The sequence below is a fragment of the Phacochoerus africanus genome, chromosome 3, assembly GCF_016906955.1.
Source record: "Phacochoerus africanus isolate WHEZ1 chromosome 3, ROS_Pafr_v1, whole genome shotgun sequence".
NCBI classification, from domain to species: domain Eukaryota; kingdom Metazoa; phylum Chordata; class Mammalia; order Artiodactyla; family Suidae; genus Phacochoerus; species Phacochoerus africanus.
This window is the reverse complement of record NC_062546.1, coordinates 101,426,359-101,443,587: the sequence shown is the minus strand read 5'-3', so window position 1 is coordinate 101,443,587 and position 17,229 is coordinate 101,426,359. Positions and strand designations below refer to the sequence as shown.

At 45.1% G+C, this 17,229-nt stretch overlaps 1 protein-coding gene across 1 annotated transcript in view; it reads left to right on the top strand.

Annotated features, from left to right (window-relative positions):
- The first annotated feature begins 696 nt into the window (after positions 1-696).
- CSMD1 (CUB and Sushi multiple domains 1) overlaps positions 697-17,229 on the top strand; it is a 1,865,356-nt gene continuing 1,848,823 nt past the window's right edge. Inside the window, exon 1 of the mRNA XM_047772241.1 lies at positions 697-1,298. Within this exon, the coding sequence (XP_047628197.1) occupies positions 1,214-1,298 (85 nt within the window). The 5' untranslated portion in view covers positions 697-1,213. The remainder of the gene's footprint in view (positions 1,299-17,229) is intronic.

Genomic DNA, 17,229 nt, shown 5'->3' with positions numbered 1-17,229 from the left:
CAAGGTTCCAGAGCTCTGTTCTGTCTGTGCTCTGTTCATCCTTTGCAGACTCATAAAGAAGCTCTTTTCCCTTCAAGTCCCTACCCAATCCATTCAGTTTTATATAGGATTTCACCTGAAGGTGTGCCAACGTGCCATCTCCCACCACCAGACCGCACGATCAAGTCTAGACACCCTTCCTAATTTTGAATTTAACCTGAACCTAGGTTTGTGTGTGATTAATCCTAAGTCAGGACAGAGGAAAATCGTTATCTTCTTGCAAACTGTCATCTTGCCAAAGATGATCTCTAAATAAAATACAGGAATGTTTATTTTTCTGCCTTGGAGTTAGAGCCTTCGTGGCCCGCTTTCCAACTGCGTTTCTTTTCCAACTTAAAGCAGGGGGCTTCTCTCTGGCCAGCTATGGGGAGCGATGGGCAGATGGAGGCCAGCCCCTGCCCTCACAGCATTTCTCCAGTTCGCAGAGTTGCCCGGTGGCGTCGCCTCTCCTGGGTGTGTGGCGTGGGTGTCCCCCGACCCAGCGCCCAACAAGTCTCTCTCCTTCCCCAGCCTGTGCGCGGCTGCGCCGGAGGCCGGAGGGAGCGCAGCGCGGTGCGGCGCGGGGAGCCCAGGGCCCGAGGCTGGGCTCTGTCTGGGATTGCGCCGTCCCAGCCTCCTTCCCCTCTCTGTGGGTAGGGATGGTTGAGTCCAGCCGCTACGGCAGCGGCTCCTTGTGCCTCTAGCAGCCTGTCTTCTGCGCTCTCCGCCTTCCCTCTCTAGACTGGCTCTCCTCCCCCCGCGCCCCCTCCCTCCCGCAGCTCCCACTCGCTGGCTCGCTCTCCGGCTGCCTCCGCTCCAGGTTTCTCCTGGCTGCGCGCGCTCCTCTCCCCGCCTCGCCCCTCCCGCAGCCTCACCGCCTTGGTGCCTTCCTGCCCAGCTCGGCGGGCTCTCATCCCCAGCCCCGGCCCCGGCCCGACAGTCCAGTGTCGGCGCTCGGAGTGGCTCAGCCCTGCAGTGGTTCGGGACCCGATGCTATGAGAGCGAAGCGAGCCGGGCGCCCAGACCTGCAGGAGGCGTCGGATGCGCGGCTGGTCTGTGGACCGGGATCTCTCCCCCGCTCGCCTTGCCCTCTGGTGATTATTTGGCTCTGGTCATAGCCCTGCCGCTCCTCGGAGGAGCCCGGCACATCTGAGAAGAGCCATCGGTGTCGTGTGCGTGTGGAATATCTGCAGACATGACTGCGTGGAGGAAATTCGCGTCGCTGCTCCTGCTTCTGGTGCTGCTGGTCCTGTGCGCGGGGCTCCTTACTGCAGCGAAGGGTAAGGCAGGTTCGCCGGCTGCTGGGGGAGATGGGCGAACCCTCCGAGGCCCCGTTTGCGAACCAAGCGTCCGTTTGGAGGAGGGCAGAATACCGAGTCGCCGGCCTCTGCCACTGGCTCTCCATCGCGGACGCCCGGGAACGCGATGCCCGGAGCCAGTTTCCTTAGCATTCTGCCCACCCTCGTCTCCGCCGCCCCACCCCCGCCTTTCCTTCCCCCTCACTTGGGCTAAAACGAAATGTCTCTTTCCTCCGGGCTGTGGGTTATGAGGGAGAAAGGAGCCAAAGCCGAGTTGGGCTCAAACTGCGCGGTGGCGGGCGGCGTTGCTTCCTCCGAGATATGGGCACAACGGTTAGGGGTGGCTGGGGTGGTTCCCAGGACTTTCTTCCCGGACCCGGAGTGGCTGGGAAAGTGGCCCGGGCCAAGGCGACCTGGCAAGTTCTGGCTGTCTAGAGGTTTGGGTGCCACGGGCAAACCCGCTTGTTGGCTGGGCCCGCACACCTTCCTCCTCCTCCCTCCCACGTACTCGGGAGTGATGGGGAGCCACCTCGGCGAGGCCGCCCCCACCTTCCACTCCCCCGACTTTGCTCCTTGCAAGTTGGAAGGAGCAGGCGAGGCGCGTGAAGGGAGCAGGGAGACCCGGACCGTGTTCCACCTCAGAGACAGTGGCCTGACCACGGGGTTCTTCCGCCCTGCCACCCCTGGTCGAGGGGAGGAGTGTCCCCCGATCGCTCCTCGGCTTGGAGCTCCTTGAACTTGGGGTTCTCCTTGAAACGAGTTAGGGAATGTTTTCCCCTAAGTAGCCTACAGGCTGCAACCCTGGGGCTGGCACTGACTCCTCCACTTGTCTATTCTCTGGGAGAGAAAACAAGGTCCCCGTTGATTCAGAGAGAGAAAGAAGGAGGGGGGCAAAGGAGAGAGGGCATATTGATTGATTTTCACATTGGAAAGTATCTGCCCCCATTTCCTCATTTTAGCCTCCTCGGATACTCCCTCCCCCCCCCCCCGCCCCACGTCAACACACAGCGTCGCACTCCTGGAAATCTCTGAATCTATACAGATTGTTTTTCTTTTCCTTTTAAAGGATGGAGTCCAATCATCCTTTTTTTTTTTTTTTTTTAATGGCTATTTGCTCTTTCCCCACATTAAACTCCCCTTTTCTCTCTAGATTCTTCCATCTTTTTTTCCGCCCATTTTCTATTCAGTGTTCCAGATTCAAGGGTGATTGACAAGGCGAAGGAGGACTGTCTCTGGTTCCGTAGGAAACTCCAGATGGGCCTGGCCTGGGGAGAACTGGAGAGAAGGGCAGAACGGGCTTCCCTCGCCGTTGCCCTTCTTCGCCGGCATCCGGGTCTGGTTGAGAGCCCACAGCTCCGCACTAGACCCTCCACGCAGGCACTGGCCCTCACAAAGGGGTGTCTGTGGGAATGCGCCCCTGATCCCAGGGAGCGCAAATGCTGGGTCAGTTGCCGGAGTCAGGATCGCTCTAGCTTGGGGAGCTTCCCGCAGATACCGACCCTCCACCCACCTGCCTGGCTCCGACCGGCTGCCCTGCCTTGGGCGCCGCTGCTAGAGCATTCAGAGCTGCACAGCGGGGCTAGGCAGGCGGGCAGCGGCCTTCGGGCGCGCTGGACTGGCTGGGATCCGAGGGCGAAGCAGGAAGAGTCTAGGGCAAAAAGGGCTGACCCTGGAGGTGTGTGCGTGTGTGTTGGGGGTCGGGCTTTTACCGCCAGGCCCCTGCTCGCAGAGGAAACACCTGCTACGCAACTCCGCACAACTTCCCGCCCTCTCCCCTGAGCTCAAAGCCCAGCAGGTTCTAGGCGGACAGCTCGGCTTCTGAACTCACTCTCCTTTCCCCGTGGTTCCGCGCGCTCCAAGCTCCGTTCCCCCGCAGTTAGCAGGGGTTGCTGCGTGGAGCCCGCGGCCCCGCCTGGGCTGCTTAGTAATCCGCACACGTGTGTGCCCAGCGGATACCGCCCCCTCGCGGGTGGGCCAAGCCGCTGGGCGGGGGCGGGGGCTGCTCTGGCAGATCCCTGGCCAACCTGACAAGGGGTGCAAAGTCCTGGGCTCCCTGGAGGGTCAGCCGCGGAGTGGACAGAGCCTCCAGCGCCCGGAGGTGGGGGGGGGGTCCCAGATCCCGGCTGTAGAAGCCAAAAAGTGGATTCCAGGGTTCCAGGCCCTTGGCGTCCACGGTTCCAGAGTAGGCTGTGTGTGTGTGTGTGTGTGTGTGTGTGTGTGTTTCGCCGGTGGAGGGCCCGGAGGGTCGCGCAAATTGCGCTATTGCCTGGTGGAGGCTGCGGTGGGTGCACGCGGCCCCTCTTCAACCCCAGCGGGGCGGGGACCGCGTATCCTCTCAGCCCGCTGGGTCAAGTGCGAGCGCAAGTGGCCGCGTGGGAGCATGGAGGCGGCTGGTGATGCCAGCGCCAGAGTTGCCCTGCGAGTGCACTGGCAACTGGGGCGGGGTCGCAGTCCCCTTGGCGAGCAAGCCCAGGTGGCCAAGGTCGGGCCTTTGCCAGGGGCGCGCCCGGGCCGCAGCTGGCGCACAGCGGGTCTTTCCCTAGGAGGTGCAGGCAGCGCTGGGGGCAGCGCCGGCCACCGCAGCGAGAACCGAGCTCCAGTGAGGCCAGGTGGAGGATCCCGCTGTAGCGAAGAAGAGCAGAGAGTTTTTGCTGCGTGGGGCGGAATTCGTGACCTGTTTGGGAGTCGTGAGAGGTTGGAGGCGGCTGCAGGTGCGGCCATTAGAAAGGCGCACCATCAGTGCCCGGGTCATTAGCTGTTGGTGATTGTGCTTGAGGTTTCAGTACAACGTTGTGGGAACCCCGGATTCCCTTGTGATACTCTTTTGCATTTTTAACGCTGTCATAAAGGTTGAGTTTCAGGCATACATACCTTCTCAAAAGCAGCTCACTCACAGGGACTGTGAGGGAAGAAGGTTTGAAAGCCTGTCTACTGTTTTCATCTAGTAAGTGGGTGGAATCATTGATTCCGTGAACACTCCGATTCGCGCCCTTTATCCTGGGCTGATCGACTGGCTCTTTGGACAAAGTTTGCTTCTGAATTGTGGCTTGCCGTTTGTGCATCAAGTAGAATGCAGTCATTTGCTGACATTATTCAGAAGGGGTCCTAAAAAGAGGCGCATAGAATAGTAGCCCTTGGGTCTTGTGGAAGCCTCAGGGAGGGAGGTGGAGTGTTTATCAAAATCCATGAGTCTAAAATTCACTGACCCACCCAGCAAAGAGATCTAAGCATGCCTTGCCGGATTTCCACAGAAACACTGCAAGGAGAGAAGGGTGGGCAAGTGAGGGAGAGAGCAGATTTCCCAAACCTGTGTGCTTCTATATGAGTTAGGGCAATTCTTATCACCAGGAAGGATATTAAGACCTCTCATTTGCTGGCTCTGATCCTTATGGCTGGACCACTGCCTATATATGTAGATATGCACTGTCTCCTGTGGAAAATAGCTGCTCCTGAGAATAAGATGCTTTCATGGGAACCCCCTGATCCATCATACAGAAAAGGTGAGCCATCTGAAAGGAAGTTAATATTTCTGCATTCCTGATTTGCTTAGTGAATCATGACTATTTTTTGTTGAGTTGTCAAGGGGATATTCCTTCTTCTTCTCTTCCCCCCCCCCCCCCCGCTTTTTTTTTTTTTTTCCTAATTCAGAACTGTTCAGCCAATAGCTCTAGTGCTTCTGGAGCACCTACATAATTCTTGCTTGGAGATTTTAAGTTTTAAAAAGGCAAGTAAAGGGGAGGCTTTCTTTCTTTCTAAGTGACCTGTTTTGTAAACTTGAATAGTAGGAGAGTGAGGTCTCATGGAACAAAGGAGGAGCAAATAGCAGGTAGTCACTTGGTGGGAGAATGTACCCCCTTCTCCAGGTCTCAGGTGTCTCTGCTCATGCAGGCCCTGGAGGAAAGTGAATCACTATTTTTATATTGGCTTTCAGTTGGCCATTGCTGCTTGAGGAGGAGACAGACACAGCTACAGTGCATGAAAATTCCTACATGCAAAAGCAGCTCCTCCTGGGGGCAATGCTTCCTTAGTCTCCAGTTTATTGTCTCCAACAAACACCAACAGAGCTTTGAAAATGTCAAGAAAGTGGTTCCGCTTCCTTTAAGAAATAGATAAACAAAGGCTCAGTGGCAGGTTAGCACTCTTTGCAGAGGATACAGCAAATCCAGTGTAGGCATTTCTAAACTGTCAAAATGCAAATGGCATATTAAACACCCTGTGCTCTACTGAATTCTGGTCGGGCCTCTGGTAGGTGTTCTGCTGAGTTCATAGTGAAAACAAGCCCCTATGACTTGAATACATGTGATTTCAACTTCGCTTTCCCTTTAGCCTTTTTTATGTCTCTGCTGATATTCATTTCTCTTTAGATTTAAGAAGCTATCATATCTTGCTCAGAATAGGTAACAAAGCTATGCTGTCTTATAATTTTATTTGTTTAGCTTATGAATCAGAAGAAGACATCTGAGTAAAGGTATAGATATTCTACAGCCTACAGTATTTGTACCTTTGGGTTCTCTGATCTTTAAAAGCCTGTTGGCCCCTGTGTCACTGGAGTAAGAAGTTGAATACCTGGACAAGCAATGGTAACTGATAGATTCAAACCAGTTCCACCATGGCAACGAGGCACAAGGGTTTGAAATGGGAGAAGGGGCTCGGATATGCCACCTGGGGCAAAGAACTAGATACTTTGGCTGGGGTGAAAATAATTAGTCCTAAAGAAAATCAACCCTTTTGAGCTTGCTTTCAATTTCATGGCTCCTGGACTTAGCTCACTTGTCTCCATTTCAGAACAAACTATGTGAATGAAAATCTGATAGTTCTATGTAGGTATTTGCCTAAGTGCAAGGAAATACTGTCTCTTTTACAGTGATGTTAAGATGACCTTGAATAACCTTTGACTAATTAATGTCTATATATAGGGTGGAATTTAGCTCCTAGTACTCAAGTAGAATTAAAATTCCCATTATATAAAAAAAGAGTGGAAGAAACTTGGTTCATTGAATGGTTAAAACTGACTGACCATAGGAGCTTTATGGAAACTACACAACTTGCAGTCTCTCCTGCCCGTCCCCACCCCCACCCCCGCCCCAAGCCAGATCAACCTCTTTGGATGCAGAGTATGAAACATTTTTTTCTTTTTGTTTTGTTGTTGAGTTTAGATGCCATTTCCTTAAACCACTGATATCAGCTGCTAATTTGGGGGAGAGGAGATGTGGCCAGTGCTCTGGGGAGGTTGCATGGTCTGTACCTATTCTGGAACATCTCTGCCCCAAATGGGTGAGATTTCATTCTCTGCTAGGCACACCATCTCATTTAACCACACCTACTTCTGAATATGTTGGAAATGTTCTACTTAGGAACAGAGTTTCAACAAATTAACCTGATTTAGTGTCACTATTACTTTGACACTCAGTGTGTATCTTTTGCAACTGTCTCTCTTGCTAAAAGTTTTTTGGTGAATAAAAAAAATGCAGGTGTGGACAGCTATTAAAAGTAACTTCTGTATCTTCTATGCTTCTAATGCATTTTGCAATTTATTGGTTGAAATCTTCCTGCTTTATCTTGCACTACTTTTAGCTCAGAGAAAGCTATAAAAGGCAAAGGGATATTCTCTCCAAATATAAGTAGAATAAAAGGGATGCCTCCATCTTTATGCTTATAATCTTAATGTGATTTTGCCTCCATTGTCCATAAAGCTATAAGTCATGAATAATGCTTTGTGGTTTAAAATTTATCCTTGTTATTAACATGAGATCAAGGGAACTAAAAAAGTAAAAGAGTCAAGTTGGTACTACTTCCCAGTTTTTTTTTGTTTTTTTTTTTTTTGCCAGTGAATCACTTTAGGATATTATTATAACCTGGGATTTAAATTACATAAAATATTAGCATAATCCTAAGTACCTTTTATTAATTTATTTTTAGGTCTTATGTATTTTGGAGACCCTTAATGTCAATAAAACCCAAGAAAAACTCACATGACATGTTATTATAAAGCTAAATCCAACTTCCTGCCTGAATTATCCAGATAATTTTAAGCCACCTGAGTCCTAGTGAAGTCAGAGCAGTTTTTGAGGACATCAAGCATCCCCACAATGTATGTTTTTTTTTTTTTTTGTTCTAAACTTGTGGCCTTTATCATTGTAAATGTTGGCATTGTGACCTTGATGTAGAGTTTTTAAATCATCTTTTGCAAACTTTGTATGCATAAGGACCACTTGAGGTATTTTTTAAATGAATGCAAATTCCAAGGCTTCTCCCACAAGTGAGTCTCAGTAGTGGTTTTGGGTACCATTGTTAAAAATCTGAATTCCTGAATACCTGTCTGTCTGTCTGTCTATCTATGTAAGCTCCTTTTCAAAAAGATGCCTCAAAATTTAAAAACCTATTCACTGAGATATCATAGACTCATTAGCCCACACTGATTTTATGATGAATATACTATATTAAGAAAAGGTGCAGGTATTTCAGAAGATGTCTTCTTTATCATTAGTACCTCCGTTATCAGTGTTCATCATTCTATGCTGTTTAATCTTTTTTTTTTTTTTTTAATGGTTTTACAGCAAAGCTGAGATTTAAGCCCCTTGTCCATAGTGTTTATGTTATGGAAAACTTCAAGGGGTAATTGTACTCTTTCACATAAGAATACTGTATGAATGAATTATTTTATTTTGTTCTTTTATTGTTTAGTATACTCTGATATGATTAATGTTAGGTAAGGAAGAGCTAAGTGTCAGATTAAAATTAGAATTGTTTGGGGAGTGAACTCTAATGAATAAAAATCCTTTGAAATTAATTGTGAATTCTAAGCAGTCCTTTTCCAGATGCCTGGTGTATCTCTCTGCCTTTATTCACACAAACGTACCTACTTCTCCTCTGGTTTTTAAGTGAAAGTGCCTTTATTCATCTTTTGCAAGTGAATAATTTTCTACGTGAAGTTTATGTTGACGCACAATAACATGGTGGTCTCTCACTGTTGCTGTTCCTAGAAAATCCTCACCCTTGACCTGACTGTGGTTCTTAAAACCTGAGGACTCTCTGAGTGAATTTTCACTGCCCTTTTCTATCAGAAAATTAATAATCAACACTCTAGATCTTTTATGCAAGTGGGTGATCTTTAGAGTTACAGGAAGTTAAACACAGCTCCTTAGGAAAATGGCTTCTCCTGGGCCTGAGGGTCTTCCTTTTCTTTCAGAGAATGGACCACAGAGCATGTTCAGAGGCCATCAACAATTTTTGTCTCCTTGTTTCAGACTTTTTTTATGGTTAGAAAAAAGTGATGTACTTTGATGTATAATCCAGCTGTGGATAGTTAAGACTTGCAGGGTGTGATTGACACTTCATACATAACACAGGAGGGACCCTGACAACATAGGAAGGGTCGCAGTTTTACAAGAAATTAACAAAACTGAGCAGATACTTCCCTTCCTGCACTAGAAATGTAAATTTCTTCAGCAACAGTCTTGGCTTCCTTGTTCTGCCTCACTCTCAGTCTCCTTTCTTTACAAAATATAATCATTGTGAGCAGCTTAAAACAAACCCAGCCCTTAGGATTTTCTTTTTGTTTTGTGGCTCTGACTCTGGAAATGTGGCAGGTTATCTGCAGGCTACCTACCTGTTTAGTAGGCAAGGTTCATCTTAAACAAAATGACATTTTAAAAACGTAAATTCTGGAGTTCCTGTCGTGGCTCAGTGGTTAATGAATCCGACTGGGAACCATGAGGTTGCAGGTTCCATCCCTGGCCTTGCTCGGTGGGTCGAAGATCTGGCGTTGCCATGAGCTGTGGTGTAGGTCACAGACGCGGCTCAGATCCCGGGTTGCTGTGGCTGTGGTGTAGGCCGGTGAGCTACAGCTCCGATTCGACCCCTAGCCTGGGAACCTCCATATGCCACAGGCGTGGCCCAAGAAATGGCAAAATAAATAAATAAAAATAATAAAAATGTAAATCCTAATACTTTAAAGAAAATGTGGATAATATCAAGAGAAAGTCAAGTGAGTAACATCATCTCATTAGTATTAGGAAGAATTCTTTTATTTATTGATGCATGTAAGCATCTAGGTGGAGCTGCTGCTATTTGAGGGAAATAGGTTTCTAGTCTGTTCTAATGCTCTGCCATGAAGACCTGGGAGCCAGATTGGGAAGTCTTGCCTTCAGTAGGATTATGGTCTTCATTCTGTTCACTTGCAGAGTTAAAGGAGGTGGCTGCTAGTGGCACTCATGTCAGCATCACTGGAGTTCAGGAGCACTTGTCACTTCCTCCCTTTAACTATGAAGACTTGGAATCTGTCTCTGGATTCTCTTGGAATCTGCCCCTCATGGAACTTTCATTCATCTAAAACAAAACTAAAAATCACTGGACTTGATTAGTGTTTATACAAATATCACACTATCAGAGACATGAAAGTTCATGTAGATAATGGGGAGGAGTTCTTATATAAGGTAGACTCTTCCTTTAGCTTCTCCAAGGAAGGAAGAGAAAGGAACTAGGATGAGTGAGAACTGGTCTGAGGACACACATCCAGATGCCTCCCACTTCCCTTTTCTTTTAAGCACAGTGAGGACCAGGTTAACTGTCTGGTCCTCTTAGATGAACCTGCAAATATCAATGCTTAGTGGAATCCTCTTCAGAAATTCTTCCATGAATCCTTAAAGCTAAAACACCAAATGTGAAAGTGTAGAAACTACTGTCCTGAGACCATTTCCTGAAATATGAAAATAGATCTCTTTTTAAGGCCTGTCCTTCTTCTTTCCTCACACAATCAGTGGGTCACAATCCTTGTTTGGACTGGGACTGGGAATCTATTTCTTGGAAAAAATACATTTTATTTTTAAACTCTTTTTTTCCAAGTTACAGGATCATAGCTGTTACGGTCATGTTTTGTTGCAATGACCTCTAAGAATGTAATACAGAACATTGGGTAGAAAAAAAAGCCCTTTTGAATTTACTGGTGATGTGTGTTAGCATCTTAAGTACTGTACATACTTCTACGGAATACAGCATGTTTTCCCCAAACTGACTTTCAGAGCATTTCATAATCTGGCTCTTGTCTCTTTCTCGCTATTTCTCTATGTTTTTTGCTGGTGATGCCAGCTTCAACTGAACCAGTTTAATGCACATCCTGAAATGCACCTTGATTCCATTTCTCTCAAACCTACCTAAAGCCTGAGTCCACTTTTAGTCACCTCTCCCATGTCAGTCACCTAATCTTTCCTTCATCTACATTTCTTTGCCACTTACCATGTTTCATGGCCATTTGTCATAAGGTTGGAACTTCTATAAGTTTAGGATCTTCTTAAACACATTGTTTGCTGAATTTGTTTCCATTTGTTTCAATCATTCTCACTCAGATTTTTATTTTTTTAAGGATTTTTTAATTTTTTTATGATTTTTAAAAAATTTTTATTTCCCCAATACAACTTTTTTTTTTTCCTACTGTACAGCATGGTGACCCCAGTTATACATACATGTATACATTCTATTTTTGCACAATATCATGCTCCATCATAAGTGACTAGACAGTTCCCAGTGCTACACAGGGAGAGGGAGTGGGGTGTATTGAGAGCTTTGGGTTAATAGATGCAAACTATTTGCCTTTGGAATCACCCATTGATTTTTAAAATTGAGAGAATTTAAAGACACTTTTGAAGCTGTCAAACTCTCTTTGTAGTTCCTTATACACTCACTGTTTCTTCAGTGAAAAAAACAGCTGTTCTTATATACTTGATTCTGTCCATTTTTGTGTGTGTGTGAGTCAAAATAATGTGCTGAAGATGTTTTGTGAAAAGACTCTTAGGAGAGAGGTGACCTATGGAATGTATCAGTAATGATTCTTTCAGCTCACTGTGCATTATTTATTTGTTCACATCCCTAAACTAGAACTTGTCAGAACAGTTAGCTTTGAAACCCTATATCCAAGTCATTATTTTGCCCAGCTTATTTGACTCATTTGTGTTTCTTTTTCATAATTGTTTCTCTTTGTATACAAAGTAAGCTATCTGGGGTGTTGGCTTTTTTTTTTTTCTTGTGATAATAATATAATGATATTAGAGTGTGTTCAGATATGTCAATCTAAAATTGTCATTTTGCTCTTCATGGCTATTTTATCCCTCTGCTTTTTTAATTTAAAAGAATCGTATAAGAGGATTATGGAACAAAAAGAACTAATCAGTCTCTTTCTTTTACCACTGCAATTATGAAATTACCTTCCCAGTGTTCTTTAGTGGCAACACAAAAAATAGAAGGGATGTTTTTTAAAATGATGGGTCTTCTGACCCAAAAGTACAAAAACTAGAGCTGTGCCAAACTTTGGGGTATGATTTATAGCTCCTAGAAAATGTGTTTTTCTTTCCATTTATGATGGATAGACAATAAAAAGCTTTTTAAAAGAGTTGGTATAAAATAACATGAAGGGTTATATGGCAAGGTGAAGCAACAGTGGATCTTCTCACTTTCATATGTAAAAATGAAAGTTGTCAGATGGAAAAAAAAAAGGTACATAAGGGAGAGATCTGGTGTCATTTATTGAAGCCTTAAAATCAGAATAAGAAGGTTGAGCCACATTTTTATGCCTTTTAATGAATGCTCTTTCTTTGTCCCAAATTAAGGAGGAATAGAGTCATTGGAATGTTGAAGACATTTGTAGCAGGTTTGTATCCTATTGTCCTCACTTCCCCACCGCCATTATCCTCCCTGAAGGACCAGACCCCAAGGAACAGCTGAGGGCTAGAAAATAGAGTCGTGGAGCACAGATTGGAGTGGGATCTTCCATCTCAGCACTGTTTGTGTTTGCTAGCTCTTGCTGTGTAACAGTGAGACTGCAAACCCAGCAGCCTAAAACAGCACACAGTCAAGATTGCAGTTTTCTGTGAGTGAGGGCCTGTGCATGGCTTAGCTGGGTTAGACACCCTGTGTATATAATCTCCCAAGACTGTAATCAAGATGTTGGCTGGGATTTTAGTCTCATTGGAATCTCAGCTGGGGAAGGACCCAGTCCTAAGATGACTCAGGTGGCTGGCGGAATTCCATTCCTTAGAGTTGGTTGTAAGACTGAGAGCTTAAGTCTATCGCTGGACATTGGCCAGAGCTCACCTTCAGTTCCTTGAGAGGCGGCCATGCTTCCTTGCCACGTGGGGCTTCCTATCATGGCTCAAAGCCAAGGAAGGAGAGACTCCAGCCATACGATGTGACAGTGTTGTTTGTAATCATATAATCATGGACACACAGCCATGTATAGCCCATTGCTTTGATGTTATTCTCTCTGTTAGAAGTAAGACCCTGGTCATGCCTGCCTTAAGGGGCAGGGAACTACATGTAGACATAAACACCAGGAGGTAGGGATCGTGAAGGCCACCCTGAGAGTCTCTCCATCATGGGATCCTAGAAATACATCAGTATAGAAAGCATCATTCAGTCAATTATCAAATTGCCAAGGACCTGCTTAAATATGGGCAACAAATATAAATAGGTATTTTACAGAAAAAACTAACATAAATGATAACTGTTGGAAAAGATCCTTAAACTTATTATTGATCAAAATAATGAAAATAACATTGAAAAAACAATGTTTTTTTTTTCTCCAATTCATTTGTGAAAGTGCAATTGATATATTATACATTAGCAGCTGCATGGAGACATCATGTCCATACACTATTGTTATATAGAAAAATTGGGTGAGTTCCCATTGTAGCTCAGCATTAATGAACCCAGCTAGTACCCATGAGGTTGTGGGTTTGATCCCTGGCCCCACTCAGTGTGTTAAAGATCCGGCATTGCTATGAACTGTGATGTGGGTTGCAGATGCAGCTCAGATCCCACATTGCTGTGGCTGTAGTATAGGCCAGCAGCTGCAGCTCAGATTCGACTCCTAGCCTGGGAACGTCTGTATGTCTAAGGTGCAGCCCTAAAAAGATAAAAATGGGGGGGTTGATAATTTGGTCATACCAATCAAAATTCTGAGTTATCGTATTTTAACCTAGAAACCTGATACATTCTGCAGTAATATATGTGTATTCATTTTAGTCCTCTTTCTAATAGCAAAAAAGTTAGAGCTTAAATATCCATCATCCTAAAATAGCTAAATAAATTGTTGTGTCATGTACCATATTACCTATATGAAAGTATGTCCATGATAAAGGATTAAGTTGAAAATTCAAAATAGTGTATATATTTTGTCCCCACTTTCATATAGGGAAAGGCCAAGCTGCTGCTATGCATGTGTGCAACTATCTGAAAAGATGCACACTTTATAACACTGATGTTTAAATGTTGTTTGACTTTTTGGCTAACTACATCAGACTTCTCTAATTAAAATAATAGTTCTTAAATTGAAAAGGATTACCTGGAAAAAAAAAAGTGACAAGTAGCTTTTCTCAGGTCATGCTGATGAGCAGAGAGAGATGATAAGATTTTTGAACTTGAAGGGACCTTCACGTTTTATAAATCTACTTTCTCATTTTACTGTGTCCAGAGAACTTGCATATTGCACAAACTCATAGGGAAAACTAAGGCAGAATGCAGCCTAGGCAAACACTCTTTCTTTGGGAGCCCATACACTTCTTGGTGACCAGCACTCCATCCCCCCCACCCCAAGACAAGACTGTCCGTCATCCCCCCTTCTCCCTCCCTCCCTATCCTCCTGCAGCAGTGATAATCTCTGGACATAATAATCTGGGAAGACAGTATGGCTAGGAATGCCGTAGGCTTAAATTTAAAACCTGATATCCTGGCAGCTTGACAAGTACAACATTCAACCTTCATGCTTCTGAGAAGGTCCAGAACTACTAGGGGTGCTGTAGGACCCTCAATAAGATGGAAAACTGTTCAAGGATTTTGCTACTTTGTTAAATACTTGACTGAGGTCATTTTTTTTTTTTAGGTCATTAAATACATAGTGCCACAATGTTACCTAGCTGATGCCACTTTTATGTTAATAGTTAATGTATTTCTACCAAAAATAATTTGAAGGACACATTTGTCAGGGCAGAATCTTTAATTCCAAAGAATGCAACACTTTAAATTCCACCACACTGAAATATTTATGGGGACTGCTCAAATTAGTACAATTTAGACAATACCTTCTTTACATTTCTTAATGATCAAAAGTACTTGAATTAGGAAATCACTCCACAGAATGAGAACCAGTCTGTCTTTCAGATTGGCCACAAGTGTTGTAGGCTAGAAAACATTTGTCTTAAATCTTTGTGTGCTCAGGGGTTCTGTTTTAGAGAGGATGGCTATGCAGAAATGCCGTGTTTCATGTGTGTGATGCATTCTGCAGGCAGCTAAACAATCAGGGTTCAGTTTGTTCAATTTGCCCATCTGACCCTAAAAGTGTGTGTGCCTTAAAGAACGTGAGGCTTTCCTCTCACATACTATTTCCTCAGCTTTGTAAGGGGCTATTAACTGGACTCAGCATTACAGGGATTCAGTGAATAAGCACCTGTAAAAAGCTTAGAATGGAGTCTGGCAGTTACTACTCTTTTTTTTTTTTTCCTTTTTTTTACAACTGCACCCATGGCATATGGAAGTTCCCAGGCCAGGGGTTGAATCTGAACTGCAGCTGCCAGCGTATGCCACAGCCACAGCAATGCTGGATTTGAGCCCCATCTGTGACCTATACCACAGCTCACAGCAATGCCAGATCCTTAAGCCACTGAGTGAGACCAGGGATCAAACCTGCATCCTCTTGGATGTTAGTCAGATTATTTTCCACTGAACCACAATGGGAACTCCAGCTGCTGTTAATGTTACAATGATTTTATGATGACAATTGAAAATTAGTCTACCAATTCCAGTTATGGTTACAGAAGTACCATTGGGGCAAACTCTGTTTTTCTGGAGAGAAATTATTTGTAAGTAGAGAGCAATAATTTAATAATTATATTTAGATACCAACCAGTGTCTTATGTTCCATAATAATCATCCTGATACTAGTTTCTGCCATTCTTTGGGATGTTCAGAATACTTTTACATTAACTACTTCATTGACAGATTTAAAAGAATATCAATTTCTCCATCAGGTCAAGTGATAATTGGATCCCTGTCATGATTTGGCCTCATGGATCACACTTGGGTTGAATCACATTAAATGCTCAGAACAGTCACTTTGAAGAAATGTGCACTAAAGTCATTTATGGTTGGGAATCCTTGAACAAAGGGACCTTGAGAGAAACAACAGAAGAATAGGAAACTTTTCAAAATGAGATTGTGTGAAAGGTCATTGGCTGTGAGCATTCTTGACTCCATGGGATGCTTTTGTGGGCTGAGTGGGTTTGGGAATTGCTTAGATTTTCCAAAAAAAGAATCTGAGGTTCCTTGTCAGAGAACCTTTGAAACAGCATACCTTGCTGGGTGAGCCTTGGGAAAAGCTGATGTAGGTGAGGTCTTCAGTAGGTGGTACAGTAAATGGTATCTTTCAGAACCTGAGGAGTTATTAGTGGAATTGGAGACTCAGGGTGATTAAAATCTATAACGTGATTAGGGCTCTATGCAGTGACTTAGACTCAACTCCCACCCCCACTATAATGGGGCAGACTCTGGACCTTTTCTTCTGGCCTAGACTTCACCACCCAAGCATGACTGACCGTTGAATTGATAAGTCGTGTTGAATGTTCAAAGGTAGAGTCTCTCTACGAAAAGAATCAATAAACAATCTATGATAAAAATAGACAAGTTTTACTTAAGCCAAACTGAGGGGTCTAGGCCAGAGGATAGCCTCTGAAATAGTGCTGAGGAGCTACTCCAGAGAAGCAGGCTTTCCCACACAGTTTTGTGTCTTCTTAGAACACAACATCACACAAATCAGTTACATTCCTTGAGATTTCAGAAAAACAAACCAGCATGTCCACAGCAGGTCAGGGTGGCCTTGGCACCTGGGAAGGGAGTCTTATCATCAAAGGAGGACCAGTGTTGGTATCCCAGGAAAGGGCACATTTATTCAATATGTGTTTTTAATGTGGACATTGCTTCTGCAATGATGTACAGTGTATGCTGAGAGGACACAAATAGGCTAATTGTTCTAGTTGGCAGAAAACTCAAGTTAGCTCATGCATAAGCTAGAATGGCTTCCCTGTACCTCACCATGTGAACATTTCTTTTATCAAGTCCCTACATGTGACAGCTCAGGTTAGAGTGACACAGGTACATTCTACATGGTGGTGTTAGAATTCAAGATTGTCCAGGGTCCAGTGACCAAGACTTTCATAACAGGCTACCCAGGACCCCAGCGGCTGTTAGCAAAACACAAAACCTTCAAAGTCAAGTGGGTCCAGCCAGCCAACCACAGAAACGTGCATGTCTCTCACATCCAGCATGGCCAAGTACAGCCAACGCCGAAATTTGCCTGCACCAGCCTATCTGCTGGGCCTGCAGAAGAGGACAGGGAGGCCTCTGTGTTGGCAGCCCGGGGGACATGTGGGCAAGGGTTGGATTAAGTACTGGATGTTTGCTCCCCTGTTCCTTGCATGCTGACTTTCCACACCCTCTGGTGGGGTCCTGACTCTGGTCCCCTGCTTCTACAGGGGCATCTTCCCGGGGCCAGCTGGGCATCAGTGGGATCTGTGGTTCTGTATCAGTCTTAAGTGGGGTCTGTTTCAGAGATGCTCATTCATTCTCCAGCAAGCATGACCTGAGACCTAGGGTATGCCAGTCTTATGGGGCAGAGGCTTTACAAGGACATATGTCAGCAGAGTGACTTCACTGAGATTTTCTTGGACATGATCTTGGGTGAGGTGCTTGTCTGGGTGATCTCCTCAGGAGCTCTGGGAGTTTAAGACTTTTTGCCACTTTCCAAGTCCAGGAAAGAGAAGACATTGTGCCCTAGTGTGTAGGATTAAGGGGTCCATACTCACCCTCCACATACTGCTTTCCTTTTGCCTGACACCCTTTGGCCTTTGCCATAGAAAGAGCTGCTAAGTGA